Source organism: Diadema antillarum, unplaced genomic scaffold (assembly GCF_040938485.1).
Source record: "Diadema antillarum isolate AM-2024a unplaced genomic scaffold, OU_Dant_1.0 scf00000037, whole genome shotgun sequence".
NCBI classification, from domain to species: domain Eukaryota; kingdom Metazoa; phylum Echinodermata; class Echinoidea; order Diadematoida; family Diadematidae; genus Diadema; species Diadema antillarum.
The window spans coordinates 131,945-152,052 of record NW_027270926.1 but is presented as its reverse complement, the minus strand read 5'-3'; the positions used below and the strand labels follow the sequence as shown (position 1 = coordinate 152,052).

General features: G+C 40.4%; 1 protein-coding gene across 1 annotated transcript; it reads left to right on the top strand.

Moving 5' to 3' along the window:
* Positions 1–9,412: 9,412 nt before the first annotated feature.
* LOC139708948 (hemocyte protein-glutamine gamma-glutamyltransferase-like) lies at positions 9,413–19,593 on the top strand. The gene is given in 11 exon segments (XM_071620920.1): positions 9,413–9,462; positions 9,950–10,457; positions 11,130–11,301; positions 11,999–12,596; positions 12,778–13,055; positions 14,491–14,563; positions 15,798–16,015; positions 17,083–17,313; positions 18,299–18,453; positions 18,990–19,183; positions 19,431–19,593. Coding segments are annotated over 11 exon segments (2,640 nt in total).
* Positions 19,594–20,108: the final 515 nt, after the last annotated feature.

Here is a 20,108-nt window from a genome sequence, read left to right as displayed (position 1 = left end):
AATCAGAAGTACTGGAGAGAGAGGATTGAAACGCCAAAGGTCAAATAAAAACATCAAGATAATAACACTTTTTGCAAATCTTAGAATAAATTTTATTTTGACAAGTTCATTATAATATCAAAATAGGAAGTGGGTGAATCAACACACTTGTGACTCCTTGAATAAAATGTCGAATTTCTTATATCCAGCCAAAGTCGCCTGCTTCAATTTTTCAGAGCTGTAATGCATTTTTGCGTAATCTGGACAAGACACTGTCTAACAAATGGGGAGCTTAGATGCGAGGCTTGATTTCAATTAACAAATCGATTTTTTACTCAATTTTACTTTCGTTTCTGAGCGATATGTTTTGTGTATGTTTTTGTTTAACCCCTACTTTAGCAGAGCTAAGTTACATGACGCCATACACGCGTACCTTTTAACTACGTCGTAGCTTTTCTTTAACCCTTTCTTTGCTAGGTACTTTGGACAGTGTGTACAATATCTTGTGGTTTTTTATGCCAATTTGTACTGAAAGCTGCCAAGGTTAATGGGGATACAGTGATTCTTAAGTAGACGTTAACCCGAGAAGGTGAGAATACGTATATTTAGCTGCACATGTTCTTGTTTATCCTTTTGATGAAGTAATATAGGTCATGCGCCCCACCCCCTTTTTTTGTAGAGATCGGAGATTAATCGATTTGCTAAGCAGCCTTCCAAAACTACTTATTGAAAGTCTTTTCGTGGTTGGAAATGAGCTTTTATTTGATATGCAAACGAGTTCCTCGGTCAACTCTTTGGTAGCCACTGAAGCATGTCAAAGCCTACCGTTGTGAGTCAGGCGTCGTGAAAACACTCGTAGTAGCTTTTCACGTTGCCCTCAGAGATCTAGACTGTTTTGAGACATCAAGCGGACGCTTCACCGCCAATCACGTGTATCCAGTGGGACTCTAGGAAAGGTGTGTTGGTAATTTCATGATTTTCATTCATTTGGAAGTATGAGCAGTATAGCGGTCATTGTTGTTGTTGTTGTGTACGCGTTTTACAAGTTTAAGTGTTCAGCAGAGACGATTACTACTTTGCTAGACACCATGATAGCTCCTGCATGTCGTTAGCGCAGTACGCATGTGTTTTTAGTTGTTTTGTTTACATCGCATTCGTTCGATCCTAAGTTCAAGGTTGCTATAGTTGCTATTATATATAAAAAGTAATTTTGTATGAGCAACAGAGTTATTACGTGTATCAGTCTGCATAATTACTTAGGCCTACTCAACACTTAACGCAATTAGCTTTGCATTAGGACAATTTACAACGTTATTGCGGCCTCAAAAGATTGCATTGACCAGCAACGTTTCTACTGAACACAACTTACATGCTGTGGGACACTTGTAAGGCTCCTGACGCGACAAACATAGAAGTCTCTACAAACACAGGGGGTTTTAATCCTGTACCCTTGGACAATTCATTTCACGTACAATGTCTCCCTTGACCAAAACAGGGACATAATGTGAACGTGAACTGACAGCGATGGGTTGTTGATTAAAGGGATCGTACAGTTTTGGTTGAGACCAAATTTCAGGTTTCTAACATTTTTTGGTGAGATCATGAGAGACCTCTTATGAAACATGAAAGAACATGTAACTCTATGAGAAATTCACTGTTTATTTGATGAAAATTGGTTTTGAAATGGCTGAGATATCCAAAAAGAGCGATTCTAATAAAGTGTGGGACCCACACTTTATTACGATCGCTTTGTTTACTTTGTTTTTTTTATGTTTCAGTCATTCCAAACCCGATTTTCATCAAATAAACTTTGAATTCCTCTTAAAATGGTATGCTCTGTACTATATCGTAAGTGTTTTCTTGGTATCTCGCAAAAAGTTAGAAGCCCGATTCTCACCTCCACCAATACTGTACTATCCCTTTAAGACAGGGTCTCCTATATCCTATACCCAAAGATGCTACATTGTGTATCAAGAACTTACTATAATTGGCTTTATCGGGGTTATTATTGATATGATATGATCATTATTTTTATCACCATTATTGTTATTATTATTATTATTATTATTATTATTATTATTATTATTATTATTATTATTATTTTTATCATCATCATTATTACTATCACCACTAGTAGAAATAGTAGTAGTAGTAGTAGCAGTAGTAGTAGAAGTGGTAGAACAGTATAGTAGTAGTAGTAGTAGTAGTAGTTCAATTGTAGTAGTAGTAATAGAAGTGGCAGCAGCAGCCGCAGTAATAGTAACAGCAGTAGAAGTAGTCGTACTCGTAGTCGTAGTAGTAGTATAGTAGTAGTAGTGGTGGTGGTGGTGGTGATGGCGGCGGTGGTGGTGGTGGTAATAGAGTAGTAGTACAACAGTAGTATAAAAACAATTACGTTCGAGTACCAGGTCTATGACTTATTAGTGCAGACCTATCGGGTCTCACCCGTCTTTCGTGCCGTCACCCCTCAGGGCTCTTTCTCAATGCTCACACCCAGCAACAGTTTCTAGTTTGAAAAAAAATATGAATGAATGAATGAATGAATGAATGAATGAATGAATGAATGAATGAATGAATGAATGAATGAATGAATGAATGAATGAATAAATAAATGAATGAATGAATGAATGAATGAATGAATGAATGAATGAATGAATGAATGAATGGCGAGTCTATCATTGACGACTGCAATTGAGCTGGCTAGCTGCGAGTGGTAGTCTGCATTCAGTACAGGAACATTGTGGGAGACTGCTGTTTTTTAGGGATAAGTTAAGGAGAACCGGAGGGGAGAACTGGAGGGGGGAAAAATCCCCCCCCCCCCCCCGCTCAATCGCTTCACTCAGTTGCATTACACCCTATGTTGATTCTACAATTGATCTGATCTCCAAACATAGTATCTCTGTCGGTGAATGAAAATCATCGTTGCTATCATTAGTACTGCATGGATTTATCAGCATTAGCATGAAAAACAATCAGTATTTAAGAAGTGACATGTTTATAATTTACCAAAACCGGTAAATGACATCATAATCCAGATTGTGCGATGTTTAAACCTAATAAAATCATCGCCTACATTCATACTCAGATTGTAGATAGGAACATGTTAACGGCTAAAACAATGTTCATCAAATGCAGCAATCACGTCATTCAAACTACTTTTGTGAAATCCAGCAGTCTTATGGCGCAAATGTGTACATGTATGTATCAATGATGTCTGATTGATTGCTTTACGTGTGTATGTGCATAATCATGAATAATTTGCCGACCATGATAAATCACTGCTGCCATCATAGTTTGTATAATGTATTTGTATGTTACTTCGTTTTTATTTTAAAAAAAAAATCTAAAATCAAATAAAAGATGTCATGTATGTATTGCTTAGAAGAGGGTTACCGGAGGTCGGCCATTAGTTTTCGTGTATGTGTGACCGACTTCCATTAAGAAGATATAAAAGGTTCAAACTAAAATCATACTGATAAATTCATTTACGATGTACAGACTTTTTGTAAAAGGTGAAAGGAAAAATATTAAAACTAATACAACCTTTACGATGCACGCACATTTTGTAACAAGAAAAAAGTTTAAGCAGCTAAAAAAGAAAAAAGAAAAGAGAAACTGGTAGGCATTGGTTGTATAGATGGTGCGCTTTTAATTCGTACGTCGTCTCTTCCAATAGCCTGTTATTGCAGCTCCTAGAACAAATGAACACATTGTATATTTTGACAACGCAATGTCAATTATGTAAAGATGAAAGAAAGAAATCAGTAATGCATAACGTCCAGAAGATTCTGCTCGTTACACCGAACAAGTTTCGACGAACCTTTAAAATTTGTTGGACGTTAATGCATTTTATACTGATCTCTTCTTTTACATTTTGTGTTTTGGAAACAACAAGAGAGCTGAAATATTTGTATCATATATGTACACACGCACACACACACACACACACACACACACACACACACACACACACACACACACACATATATATATATATATATATATATATATATATATATATATATATATATATATATGTCTGTGTATGTGTAAACCTCCCCCTTTTGTCTTCCTCGATTGCACTGGAAAACTGTATAGACACACAGCCTTGAGACGGATGATTTTTCCCCCACATTGACGTTGAACGTCTCGCCCATTGATTTGGTTGCTACGGACGCAGTGTGTGTGTGTGTGTGTGTGTGTGTGTGTGTGTGTGTGTGTGTGTGTGTGTGTGTGTGTGTGTGTGTGTGTGTGTGTGTGTGTGTGTGTGTGTGTGTACCGCTGTATCTGCTCTCTCCAAAGATCGGCTGCGCATCCACGTACATGTAAATACACCCCGAGCAAAGCAAGGGGCCTTTGTACATGTTATATAGGTTTGTTTTTTTTTTCTGTCTCTTTCTTTCCATGCAATTATTGTATTCGCTTCAGTAAGCTGTGCAGGTGATGTATGGTTTAGCTTTTTTGTACGATTCCTGAAATACACTTGATGGTAGACTCCAGGGGCGGATCCAGGGAGGACCGCAACCGGCGCACGCCCCCCCCCCCCCTTTAGATTTTGTTGAAACAAAAGAAATAAAAAGAAAAAATGGGGGGGAGGGGTGCGTGCGCCCCCCCCCCCTTTAATGTTGTAAACGCGCCCCCTCTTTACGGAATTCCTGGATCCGCCCCTGGACTCGAACATAAATGCGCGTATTCAGGCACTCAGTCACACGTAGTACATACACATACACGGCATCACAAATGTAAACCAACACACACACACACACACACACGCACACACACACACACACATATAAAGGTTTGTCCTACTTTTCAGTGAACATCTATACAGAAAGAAACTTAACATTGTTTAGATAAAGAGACCCAGTTTCGAGCAAGTTCAAGCCAGTAAACACATGTTTTACTCGCTCCATGGAAACGCGGGTCAGGATCAAATTGAAAAAATGGCGTCCCAAGCAAATCGCCGATGCCTCTGTGGTGCCATCTTTATCTCATTATACATCTTGTTTGTTCTCAAATAATCATCTATGGGAGACAAATATGTTAAGCGACGTGTGTCGATTTTCCCAGCCCATGCGATCATGCACACCTTGAGGTGTCCTATTAAAGGTTTATGGCTCTGTGAGTTAGTACAAAGGTTACTTTCTTTTGATGTTCCAGCATTTGAACACGTTTGTAGTAACAAGATTCAGAGAGGTTTTGGCATACTGCCCACAATAATTCTGCACGAAGAAGCAGAGCAAGTTTTCCATGCCATGCCTGCGTGGCTTATTAGCTATTTACGTCAGTCGCTATGTTTTTCAGCTCTCGTTTCCAAAGCAATGTTGTGATGAATGCATCTACTGCCTACTGCCCCGATATTTAGCCATGGCAACAGCCAAAGTGTTCCTGTGGCACTAATCAATCTGGCAAGGAAGGGATCGGCCAGGCTTCGATCTTACCTTGACGTTGGGGGCCTTCGTTGCACAATTATTAATTGGCACTCGGTAATGACAAACAATTGAATGAAAAGATATGGAATGATATATCAGGCTCTAGAGGCTTACAGTCGCATCAAGACCTCATAAATCGCCAAGGTGATGCCCCTCTGGATAAGGACTTATCAATACAATGTGTATTTGCATCTTTTAGATGAGAGCGTACAAGGTGTGCATTCAAAGTGAATGACTAATTATTTTGTCAGACAGTACCGTTTATTGGCTATTCTGCTTACGTGGCACAGATCATACAAATATTTGTTGTTGAACTTTTTCCTGAACTGCATCGAATACTTACTGGATCATTTTCCCCTTGATCAAGTCAAGCTATATAATGATTTTACTCGAACTTTGCCATGAAAGTGACATGATTTTTTTTCTTTCTTTCGGAATATGAGGCAGGACACGTGTGTTGTAATCCTTCCTAAAATACCAATGACGTCTTTTGGCGCCTACAGTTTTTGAAAACAATATGATATCTACACAATATTTCAGGTGATACAAGTCCTCGGTTAAATGTCCCACAAGATGGGGAAAGGGAAGGACGAAGATGATATGTGTACGGAAGAAAAATGATATCAGGAGAGGGGAATGGACAGGCAAAACTAGAATCAAAAGCCGATGATATTATGAGGGTGACACGACATTTGCCCCTGCGACAATTGCTCCGGTCTTATTTTCTCCAATAATCTCGGGGTTTTGGGGGCTAGCGTTGTGATAGGATTTTAAGTTAAGTTTGATGTGAGGATTAGGATTAGGGTTAGGGTTATGCTTGTGAGTAGGTATTATGTTTGGCTTATACAGCGTGTAGATATTCCATAGCAGCAATTGTCACTGGAGTAAATCTCATGGGACCATTGTGAGAGAAGGGTCGATACAGCGATTTATTGGATCGTTCCGGAAATATTCGAGAATATCAATACACACAGTAGATTTGTGATGAATGTTTTGGTCTGTTGTGTTGCGAGCTGTAGAACCAGTTTGACGTACATTATATATGATAATCTCTTCTGAAATCAAAATCAAATGTGCGGTGTTTGCGCCAAGTTATTTTCGACATAAAACATAATATCGCAAACGAAAAAGAGAAAAAGATGAGAAAAAACAGACAAACACAGAAATGGTAGACAAACCATCTGGAAGCATTATAACATTTTTTCTCTCCCTTTTTTCACCACTGGTTCATCTTCAGTCATCCACACGATAATGTAAATAATGATGTGCGCAGTGCACGGAGGCGATAATACTGGCTTTCCGCTGTTGGCCTCCTCCCTTGCAGGGAATACGCGTTTCATTTGACATTGATCTCGACCTAAAAGCGCGGCGGTGCAGTCTTTCCCCTGGGTCATAGCGAGCAGTGGCTGACTGTGAACCACGTCCAGACACGCCAGACCAATTCTTCCGCACCCATGAGTGTTTTTCATCAAGGCGCTCTTGTTTACTTAACAACCGGAACGCTACTCCATAGCAACGGCATGGGTATTTTTTGTGACATTTTTTTCCATTCTTCTTCCAATGCACGGTGAATAATGCGATACGGCGCACGACGTCTGTGGCGCTTCCATGAATTGTTGTTGCCTTGATACATTTTGCCCACCGGGGAGTGTGTTGTCATAATATTTGCAAGTCTATAACTGACTGATATTTTCATCAACGCTATCAGAATCATACGGGGAAGTGGCGCCATAATACGCGTGGTGGTCACTTACGTGAATAACCATCTAGGATTGATTCCATGAGCCATCCGTCTGGTCGCATACTGGTGTCGCATGACAAAATATATTTTCACCTTAACTCAGCGTGGGGTGAGTTACAGCAGCAGGTGGTTGTCATACGCATAATCCATAATTATGTTCATACTAAGCTTTTTAGATACAAAATTGCCTCACTGATTAGATAATGTAAAGTAAAAGTTACTGTCTGACGGCGGCGGCCTATACACCACTCTGACGGTGACAAAGAGGAACGGTAGGAACACTTTGGCCTTATATACAATAGCGATTGATTACGTAATTGTTCAAATGTTTTTAATGTTCTGTTTTGTTTCTTGTTGGACGTCCTTTTCAAAAATCACATATCAGTATCATTGCATATTCAATTCCTTTCACTATCTAGTTTCTGGCAGCTGCAGTCTTTTTTCTCTATCACTCTCTCCTCTCTCTCTCTTGTTTCTTCCTCTTTTTCCTCTCCGTTTCTTTCTTTTGCTCTCTCTTTCTTAATATCCCCACGTCATTCTTCATATTATGGTTTAAGATTGTTATTTTCCATTATGCATTTATGGTCAATTCAGATTGGACGCAACGACTATAGTTTAGTGCGATATTAACTGTCGTAACTGTAGAGAGTTGCTCAATATTCCCAAAGGTTGAAATTTACTGTGATAGAACATACTACCGTCCTGATTACTGTTTTGTACCACTGACGCGCTGTAAATGCAGATTTCATTCGTGTTTGTGATATTGTCGGATAAAGATTGCGCAGCTTAAAATGACCTTCTCTATTCAAAGTCTTCGCGCAGAGAGACCTTAGTGGAACAAATTATGATAGTGAATATAAAGGGGTCAAGGACACAGCTTATCAAAGGAAGCACAGAAACCTTATGCCATACCAATGGCTAAAGAGAAAATGAATATGAGTACTATTCATACAAGTGGTTATGCACAGCATGTGTATACAAACGTTCTTCGACGGCAATAAACCTGTGCAATTCCGACAGAGTTTCACTGGCGCTGCGCTGCAGGAATACACATGGCGAATATATATGACCCGTACACTGAAATCTTACATACATTTGGAATTATCATACAGTATCGCACCGTGGGACGGTAGGTATAATAACACACATCATGGGGGATGAGATCTTTTCATATTCAGTCCCGTATCTGTGTTACGCTTCCACCTTGTACTCGTCCTTGAACCAGTCATCAGCGTGAACCTCATCAGCCCTACCAGCATTGTTGTCACCCCATTAGCTTTTGTGATTGAGTCGCCATTATTGACCACGCAATTATTCAGCTTTCATTTTATTACATCGTCCTGGACACAAATAATGATTATTTGATAAGAACGCCATGATGATTGCAACAGTGGAAATGACAACGCTTCTCCTATCATTCTCAGACGACGTATTTATGTAATGAGTGCAACAATGACGCATAAAAATAGAGACGAGGATAAATTATCCTGTTGTGGCATATACGTACATGAAGAATACCAAATGCGCTTGTGTGTCATTGTCTTTATCCCTTTTCTTTTTCTCTGCAATCCGGCATGTTATTCCTTTCTTAAAGTCTAAAGTGTTATACCTTCTACGTTCAAGTTGTCCTCAATGATAAGACTAAGATCAAATACATTTGTCAAACAAGTGATATAAGTTTATTCCAATCAGACATGGAATATGAACGATTACGAATGCTTTACATACATGAAATGTTACTTTCATGAAAGATTGATATTGATCATAATAACATGCCAATCTAGTTGTTAAGTGATGACTAAATGAAGCATATACTTAAAAATTAACCCTCCTACACTTTCTGTGTAACATGGTCGATACAAGATGATGTTAAAAATGTAGGCGTTGATAAAAAGTCATATACTGTAGATTTGTAGATACCGCTTGAGTTTAAATGAATTTGATCGAGTCTTTTTTTTTCTTTTTTTTTCTTTCTTTCTTTTTTTTTTGGGGGGGGGGTTACCACTACCACTGCCTATGGAGGCATGCGGGCATTTGGCCCCTCAAACCAAAAAAAAAAAAAAATAACAAAGTCCTTACAAGAGAATCCCCTACCGATGTGATCACGGGAATCATGGGCGAACTGCAGGGGTTCCACAATCGTAATCTTTGTTGTGCACGCTTGACCACTGGATCACAAATCGGCCTTAGGAACCTTCCGCTGCTTTCTTTAGGAGCACATACTGTGTGCTTGCAGATGACTAATCACGTGAGATCTAAGATGCCCATGCTACCCAGTGCCTGGTCTGGAGGAACCCGCAAGGGACATAAGTGAAGAATATGGTTATCATTTGCTAGCATGTGCTCGGGACCGCCACTGTGTTAAATCGTATGGGATCATAAAAGGCCAACGCAATCCCATGCATAATTTTGAAGGGGCCATTATACGAAGCCAGAATAAATCCCCGAGTCAAAGAAGTAGTTTCCAATAACAAGAATAACAAAATGATCCCCACATGACTACAATACAATCGCATTGAGGCCCGCATGCACTTGACCAATCGTAAAAAGAAATTTGCTTTGTTCATTTGCTAAAATGAAACTCTTCGTAAGAGCGAGAAAGACATCTTTAGTGTAAATTTACAGTGCGTTTAAGAGCGTTGAGTCACACTCCTAATTGATATCAAGGGGGAGTGGATTTGTGTAGAATGTTTTGGAAACTGTTAAAGCTATTTGTATTTATGACAAGATTTCTTTCGTTCTTACTGAACATGTCTATTTTTTCAGCATCTCTGTCCTCTGGTTGTTCTTTTCACAGAATGGGATCTGGATCTAGCAAAGGAGGGGCGGCTCCTAGTAAGCCCAATGAGCACCCAACTGCTCCCGCAAACACGGGCTCAGGGGCGAATTCTCGACAACCGCCAGCCGCCGCGTCTTCCGGGGCCACTGGTGGATCAGGCGCAACCAACAACGGCTGGTATTGGTTCGAGATCTATTTCAGTAACCAACCGCAGCCGCCAGCCCTGGAGGAGGAGGATGATAACGATGACGATGACGATGAGACACCGAGTGGGAACACTGACGGAAACTCGAACCAGCCACCTGTCAGCGGTTCATCGGAAGACGCTCCCGCGGCTTCAATCGATACCCCTGCAGACGCTTCAACTACTGCTCCGGCAGAAGCCGCTGGAGAAACTCCCGCGGAGAACCCAGCTGCACCTCCAGAACCGACCCCCGCGAGTGAACCAGCGCCCTCTCAGCCAGCGCCATCGGCTCCTCCGCGACCAACGCTGCCGTCTCTCAAGGTCACCGATGTGGGCCTAAATGTAAGAGACTGCTTTGTCACTTGACCACTTTTCTTTTTCCGATACGCTTATTCAGAAAAGATGGAATGAATGCTTTTCTTCTTAGTTTTGTCTCTGCTGTTGCCCAGTTCTTTCATCAGCTGTGTGTTTTTGCTCTTAGTTTTCTGATAATTAATCATTTTTTTGGCAAGAATCATTTGTATTATAATTCTATCCACAATGATATTTTTTCTCTCTAATCTTGATGGACCTTTGAGACCAAGTAACCGTTACATAATGCAGACTAAAATTAAGAAAAACGAATGACTTCTTATTCAGTAACCTTCAAAAACATTAAAATAAAACCAACAAAACAAACATACAAACAAAGACATGAATGGGCATATTCCGAAAGCGAAAACACATTCGTCAAGCTGCATGGTTCATGTTTCTCACAAGTACCTAGCGCGTTAGGTCAGGTCATAAATGCGTTTGATTTTTCTTCGTTTAGAGATTTTTTTTTCAAGAATGATGCCTTTCAAATTGATCATTAAAGTTTTTCAGCTTTTAAGCTGTTTGGCGAAGGATACCATCGATTTCTCAGATTATGAATCGCATCAACGCATGTCATATATTTTGGTAAATGATTTTGTTTCTGCGTGTATGTGTGTGTGTGTGTGTGTTCCTGCATGTGTGCATTCTTTTTTTCGACAGGTTCTCTCCAACGGCTTTCTGCACTTCACGTCAGAATATGAGTTCGATGATGGCAGGAACAATGAACTTATAGTCCGGAGGGGTCAGGAGTTCACGATTGAGGTGCAACTCAACCGGGAGTATAAGCCCAAGAGGGAAACACTTATCCTGCAGTTTGCTCTGAAGATGGAAGGTAACATTCCTGAAGGCATTTCATGAAGCGTTTTGTCAGATTTTTTCCGACAAATTGTTATAAGCTACTGAAGTCCTTGCATCTGATGGCTGAGAGCACATTTTTTCCTGTAAGTTTGTCGGACAAAACGCATCATAAAATGCCCCCCCCGCCCAATATTACACAGATTTTTGATTGGTCAATGTACGCTTTATGAGAAAAACAAAGAGGTAGTGTGTCTTCGTGTGTGTGTGTGTGTGTGTGTGTGTGCAACCACCAGTACCTCTACTACTTCCACTCTTGCTACACCTACTTTTGCTAAGTTATACTAATAATGATTATAACATATAATGATAATGAGACTAATATGGACCATAGTAGTTAATAGATACAGCAAATGTTAATGATAATCATGATCATAAATAATAACTTTTTCGTTATTTACTACAATTTTTTTAAATGTAATCCATGATGCCCCAAGTTAATAAACTTAATACCCTTGCAAGTATTTAGAAAGGTTGACAATATTCGGCATTATTTCATTGCATGATGGTGCAGTATAGTTGCATTGTTGGCTTTATTTCGGTGATGAATACATAAAAATCATTAGGTGGTCACACATCCTATATTCCCTTCTCCTTCACGTGTTCTTCTTTTTCTTCTTCTTCTTTCTTCTTCTTTCTTTTTGTTAATCGTTATTTTCCTGTTATTGTTTTAGGTGAAAGACCCATGGAATGGAGCGGGACTCTAATTACCATCCCTGTAGGGAAAGAGGCCATTGGATTTGACTGGAGCGCCAATCTGAAGTCTTCGGACAAAAACAGCGTAACGTTGAATGTCCGCAGCCCTCCCGTCGCTCCCGTTGGCAGATACAGTCTGAGCGTGCTCGTGGAGAGCAAGAGGTCCGGCATGCGGGCAAAGTTCCCACAGGAATGCGTGCTATACATGCTGTTCAACCCCTGGTGCGAGCAAGACGCCGTGTATATGGGCGACAAAGTCGAACGCGAGGAGTACGTGCTGTCGGACATGGGTAGAATCTGGCGGGGAACGTACAAAAGCTCATTCGGCATGAAGTGGAACTTTGGGCAGTTTGATCAGGATGTCAGGGATGCCGTCTTCATGGTGTTTGAAAGCTGCGTCCAGGCCGACTTCCGTTTTTGCCCCATAAAAGTCTCCCGTCTGCTGTCTTATGCTATTAATGATAGGGTTCTCTGGGGCAACTGGTCAGGGAATTACGAAGATGGGGTCAGTCCCAGTCACTGGAATGGCAGCGTCAAAATTCTGGAAGAGTTCAAAAGGACCAACGAAAGCGTCAGGTAAGGATGACGGATGATGGTGCGTACCAGCTGTAAGGAAATGCAATACAATCACTGCATCTACTCAGGGAATTAAAGCAGCTATCATTAAAGCTTATCTCAACTCTAAGGTTTTTAAAGACATCCGCTCTGACTGCCGGAATGAGATAATGATTCCTTCTGGTTTTCTTCTGTTGCCTAGATACGGACAGTGCTGGGTCTTCTCTGGAGTCTTCACCACTTTTCTTCGCTGCCTTGGCATCCCCGCGCGAAGCGTCACCAACTTCCGGTCAGCCCACGACACCGACGGCAGCATGACCATTGATGCCTTCGTGGACGAGGACGGCGAAAAAATCGAGGGTAAAGATTCTGTTTGGAACTTCCACGTGTGGAACGAAGCGTGGATGACTCGCGATGACTTGGATCCGGGGTTCGGCGGATGGCAAGCTGTCGATGCTACTCCACAAGAACTCAGCCAGGGTAAAGTGTTCCCTCTATGTTAAGCTAATATTAAGTCAATAAAAGTTCTTTGTGAAAAAATGGCTCCCTCTATTGACTGTCTAAGTGGCGACAATCGGCAGGAATAGTGTCCAAGAATCTTATAACCGAGAATTACGTAGCATTCATCAAGAATTGGCCATGTCAAATACTCGTAGATGAACCGTTAACCCTTTGATTATTTGAAAGCAATTTTGTTATTATGCAATGTTGTGTTTGCATCTTACGATGTTTCTGAAACCTTTACCTTACCCAATCCACATTCCCTTTGCATTTTTAATCATGTTTTGATTTACAGGAAAAGCGATTAGTTTTAAACGTGCGTAATTGATAACACTATGAAAAATTGCGCTCTAAAGGGTCAAGACATTGAAATATTCGGCCAATAGCGGTGTCCGTTTGAAGTACATGTTCTCTTCTCCTTATCCGCCTTACAGTGTGTAATCATATGATAATTATGTACAACAGTTTACGATTTTCATGTTATTGTGATCTCACAGTTAAGTTCAGTTTCATATTGTCGGCGAGAAAGAAGCGTATGTCATACCATGTTCTGATGATTTATTCTGATGTGTTCATAAGCCAGTTCACAGTAAGCTCATGTGCACATTGGGACAAATGACCTTTCTTTTTTTTTCTGAATAGTTAGGTTGAGACGGTGATCCTTAATCTCGAGGATAGCTATCTTCCACAATAAGCTCTGGCCCCCTAACTACGACGCGCATTCACACGACGAAGTTTATCCTCGAAGGTAGCTATCCCCGAGGATGGGCTCACTCTCCCATGCAACTATGCTTATCTGCAAGTTCCTATCAACAAGTTCTGTCGACACGATTGGGAACCCCCCGCTGATAGAGCACTAGCCCTGATATATCTCGTGAATAGCTATCTTCGATTTGACTTCAAGTTAGCTATCAATGGGTGCGTCTACACGGTGTAACTGCGAACTTATCCTCGAAGATAGCTGTTCTCTAGGTTAGGAGTCACCGTCTGAACGAGAATAATATCGGTTAGGCATGTCACTCGTTTTCAAAGCAGAATAAAGCATAAGCCTGCTTGACATAACAATTTATGGGATTCATGTTCAAAAAAAAATGAACTTGCATGCGTATCAGGTGACACTCCGACAGGCATCCATGTTTTGTATTTGACAGCAAGCGCTTCTATCAATATCACCAAAATACCAGGCTCGCGGCCAGGTGGATGTGCTTGCAAGTACCATTTACAAAGATCATAATGAGTAATCATTACCCCATTGATACTTATCTCAGTGAATTTAAAAACAAACATGGCTCTGATTGTATAAAACGACAAATGGAACCGTGAAACCCCGTATTCATCCCTCACACACACGCGCGCGCGCGCGCACACACACACACTAACTGTCTGTCCATCTTTCTGTTTCTTTAATGCACAGGGTTTTACATGTGTGGTCCTGCCCCTGTCCTGGCGATCAAGCGTGGCTTGGTCAATATACCATTCGACGGAAAGTACGTGTAGTGCAACAGACTTGAATGTTACCCTCCGTGTATATGCTCAAGTTTGTAAGAAACTGAAGTATAACCACGTTTAGCTGTGACAGATTGTTTATCTAGTCTGTGTTTCCATTCATTCTTACGAAGCCATCAAACGTGGCAATGTTTGGGCAGCTCAAAAGTCCAACCGTCAATTAGAGGTTCATAGGTGTGGCGGGAAGGGAAACCGTTTTAGTCTCATTGTTCCTTTCTCAGCTTCTGTAAATCTTGTTGAGTACACAATAGAAATGAGTGATTCCATATACTTTATTGCAGCTTTCAAATAAATTCGTAGATCACTAAGAATAGTTACACATTATGACGTGTTCTTTGGCAGATAAGATTTGAATAGAAAAAAAAAATGTTTATGACCTTAAAGGAAACAGAAGCGAAACATAAATGCGGGATGAATGAAAACATGCAAGGATGATAATATTTGAAGAACACACCTGTGAAAGTTTGAGGAAAATCGGGCGTTTCGTTCAAAAGTTATGAATTTTGGTGCCGCCATTGCTAGATAGTGAGACTAGGACACTGCATGACGTCCTTATGGGCAACAGTAATTATGAAGAATTATGAAGGTGAATTCTACAAAATTTCATTTTCCTGAAAAGTATACATTCCAAGGACTTGTTACTGATATACTTTACCAGAAGTATTAGTCCCCCTGCTTTCGACAGAGGGAAGTCAAGTGCTCTTTCATGAAGCTAGAAAAGTGAAAATATGTTAAATTTTCATTATATTTGAATTTTTTTTAATGGAGTTGTGCCGAGACGCCTTAACATTGCCGCCCGTCCCCGTACAGGACCAGTGCTGTAACGGGACGCGCCCAAGTGTCAGTTTGTAACGGGACTGTACAGCGACAAACTGTACGGGGGTGCACATTCACATTGCCATCGGTATACCTGAGGTACAACACCGATACAGTATAGGGACAAGGGAGCAATGTGAATGCTGTGTAATTTGCATAATTACGTGATTGTCACTGATATCACTATCAGAACCAACTTGACACTAGATTTTAACAGCTTCCACAACTTTAACTCTTCATGCTGTTTCGATGACATTGATCACTGTTATGTCTGTTTAATTTTGCTCGTCAATCACCAAATAGAATACAAAAAATAACGTGTTGTTTCGCTTCGCTATTTGTCTAACCCGTTTCCAAATGCGTTTCCGATCCGTTTTTACATCCCCTTCCTCGCCAAAGGTTCATCTTCGCCGAGGTTAATTCGGACCGTGTGACGTGGAAGGTGAAGACCGACCCGGTGTATCCGTCCGACCCATCAATGGCCTCCTACAAAAGGATATCAACCATCAAGAACGGGGTTGGCGCCAATATCAGCACTCAGCGTGTCGGCGTCGACGATGATTACGACAACGAAAAGAATCGGGAAGTACTCACACTAGCCTACAAGTTTGCAGAAGGTGCGTTGTGTGTTGAAATGTTATTTAGAAGCCCCAACAGCAATCGATTGTATGCATTCGTATTTACAGAGGTAATAAGGATGATGCTAATACTTTTACTATACTAATTCTGATAACTATTAACAATAACAGCAATAGCGCGTATTATTACAGTTCATTCGTTTTACAAGAAGACTTGACCCGACGATGGGTTTGAACACAGCCACAATTCTTTTACAGTTGCATCCAATCATGCTGTTCCTGCATCAAAATTCTTGATCAGTGACGATTCCTTCCAAAGCCCGTATACAACTTATATAGGTACAGTGGATCAACATGACTGTTAAATCAGCTCCTTTTTTTAAGAAGAGACCTTTGACTACACAGAGACGTGTCCCGTTTAAATTACAATTTGTTCATTTTAAGTGCATTTGCTCAAAAGGAGTTAATCATTTTGCTATTCACTGTAAACTCTTCAGAACGAGTATAGCCGTCATTATAAATACAAATCTGATTTTCATATTGCGTCACGCACATATTTTTGTTGCTTTAATTCATATATGTATTTTTTGGTTTAACAATGATGACATCTTCAGTTTCTATTGTGGTTTTATGAAGTATGTTTTATGGAGTATTTTATTAATAATTGTTTTAGCACTGCTCGTTACATCTGTAAAAACAAGAAGCATATAATGTGTCTGGCGATTTAAACATTGTTAAGAGCCACAAAGGAAACAATAGAAGACCTTGAGTTGAAACTGAAGTGCAATAAAATCACGTGAGGAAAGCATTTGTTGATGTCGTTTATGTGACAATGCTCAGCCAATGGTTTGAGCTGTTGGTATTCACATGAAATGATACCCTACAAGATTGTTACACAGCTAAAAGATACATGAAAAATCATGAGCCGTTTTACAATTCAAGGGAGCTTTTGCGACTGAATTATGGCGTAGCATCAATTAGATTCAATTGGAGGCTGTCAAAATCTATAATTTTCATTGACTATGTTAAGATTGTCATCTGGAACGTGTAAGGTGTCTCTAGATGTGACATTTACCGCCATTTGTGCTTTCGCCTCCATTCCTTAGGGTCTGACGAGGAGCGCGCTGTTGTGAAGAGCGCCCTCGGTAAAGGCTCCCTGCGAATGCTGTACAACAAGGACGAGGAGGAGCCGGAGGAAGAGGTGAAGATCACCGTGACCAACCTGGAAGATGTCTTCATCGGACAGGATTTCAAGGTCAAGATCGACGTGCACAACACGAGCACTGAGGGGAGAACACTCTTCCTCAAGGCAAAGATTGAGAGTTGCAGCTACACAGGTATTCGTTTTACTCCTTGTTCCTCTTTTTTCAGTCTTCCTTCCTTTCCAAGTTTGCATTTTGAGACATAATTCATTTCAGGATTATGAAAAGAGTGATGGTCATATTCAGTCCGAAGTGGTGCATGACACAGAGAGGTACTAAAATGTCTGCTTCACTTTAAGGAGTCAAATCTTGCGACTAAGCTTCTTGGTTTTCAACGTGGTTAGGTATTGTAATTGACAGGAATAACAGTTTGTTTGTTTTATAACGCAAAGAGATTAACGCTTCTGCTGAGCTGTATAACGTCAAATGCATTTGCGTCATTTCTTTTTGTCCCCATGGCTCACTCATTGTAAGAAATATGATATGCAATGGGAATTTTACCTTTGAGAACTATGAGGAAGGTAACGTTCATAAAACTGTTATATCGGTAATTATATTAATGTAGGTATATGTCGTGTAGCGCATACAAGCAACACACACGGCGCAGTATGTTTTTCAAGATGAAGTCATTAATGCGACGTTTAGAAAAAGTATTTTGTATATATATATATACATGTATATGCAAACTTACTAAAAAGGATCTCTCTTTTCTGAAATCATACATGCAAAAGTTTTTTTCCGTATTTTTGATTTTTTTTTTACATTTATTGATAAGCATAAAAAAGCAGTATCATTTTACTTGTACTTATATGCTTATAATGGCTCTCTGAACGCAGGACTACGTGGCATTAATTTTTGTTTCAGAATTTCTCGTGGTTATTCGATGTTGTGATCAGTGGTAGAGGTTGCGATTGTCACATGATTTGCTTTTTTCATTAGTTTTACAAGATTTGACTGAATTGAGCGAACATTTAACCAATTCATTTAAGGATAAGAAATATCAAATCTCGACATAACTGCCTTGAAACAGTCTCTGCACTGCATAATTATTTTTGATACACACCACGCAGATAGCCCCTTTAATTCATACTAATGTATCTTTGCATATTCACGTTCTCAGGGAGGATTCTGAATACCGTGAAGACGGACAAGATGGACAAAGTTGTCCCGGGCAATAGTCACATGGAGATGGTCATCGACGTCACTCTCGACGATTACGACGACAAGATCGATGATGAGGGACTCCTCTCCGTCTTCGTCATGGCCCACATTGAGGTTTGTCCTGAAGAAATCGATGAAAATTATTCAAATCACAAGAACTGTATTGAGAACATTGAACACACCGGATACACCCCTTTACCACTTATCACATTTTTATCATATTGGCACTATCATCATACGGCATGTTGCTGTATCTGCCGGTCGTGCTTTCCCTATTGCTAGAGGTATGTCCGGCAATACACACACATACACACACACTCACACACAAACACACAAACACGTAGGGTTAATCCACCCCCCCCCCCCTAGTGGAAACAAAGAGGAAACTGTTGTTGCATTGTAAAGAGAGAGAGAGAGAGAGAGAGAGAGAGAGAGAGAGACATCTGGAAATGGATATTTCGGTCATTTTAAAACCGATTTTCATAAAAAAAAGTATAAATAGCTTTCAGAAGTGTATGCTCTTCCATATGTCAGAAGTGATTTCTCATTTTCTTACACCTACATCTTAAAAATTAAAAACCCGAAGCCACATCCAATCCAAAACTCTATCATCCCTTTAACTTGTTGAAAACTCCATGTTGCTTTCCTAGGAGACTTCGAGAGCGGTGAGCCACCAAGATGAGATCCGACTGAAAATCCCGGACCTCGACGTGAAGGCGGAAGTAGACAAGTCCGAAGTGAGCCTGACGATCGAGTTCACCAACCCGTTGCGGCGGCCCCTCACGAGATGCGAGTTCGAAATCGAGGCACCAAAGCTCGTAAAGCCATTTACGGTGAAGCAAAGGTGAATATGACATCAATAACGATAATCGATGATTTATAATAATAATATATGAAAATGATAACGATAACTGTGATATAAGAGCAGTATCGACACGAAGATAATATCTCTGTTTCGTTAGAGTACGCAAACAGCCTTCTTACAAAAACGAAGTTATTGACTGATGTGCTTATAACGCTGAAACGTATACAGAGCAGCTCCGCCTCGTTAATGTTTCTAATCATTCAATTCTAAATTCTTACTCACGCAGCGATCTTCAACCTGGGGAGAAGATGAAGAGGACGATATCTTTCAAGGCCAAAAAGCCTGGAAAGAAGGCTATCCTGGTCGAATTCGACTCGAAGGAACTTCGAAATGTCACTGGATCGGTCAAGGTGGAAGTAAAGGAAGAGTAGAAAGAGGATGTGCCGTAACTCGGCGGATGAAGACCACAGACTATGTATCAATCAGTCCCCGATTCGAAACCCCTTGCAAAACATCTCTGCCCTATATACGTTGATCCCCTTGTCGTCTTTTCTTTCGCAGGGGACGATGATTGCTTTGCTTATATAAGCTAGTTCGGAGTTAGCTCATGGGCGCATTGGTACGAATGACCTTTCTCTTTTCTCAGTCGGTTAGGGGCACTTAACTCGTTTGAAAGCGACATAATGCATAAACTTTACATAACAATTTATGGGATTCACAATCCTGTTCAAACAAAGAATAGAGTTGCGTAGACCAGATGAGCAGAACGATCCGTCAATTTACACTTGGAAAAGCATCCATTTCATTATTTTGCATTGAATGTATTGACAATCTCTTTCTACTGATATTGCCAAATACTACGTTTGCTGTCAGGTAGATGTGCTGGCAAGCAGCATTTATAAGTATCTCATGAATAATCATTACATTGCAGATGCTTATCCCAGTGAATTTAAAAACCATTATG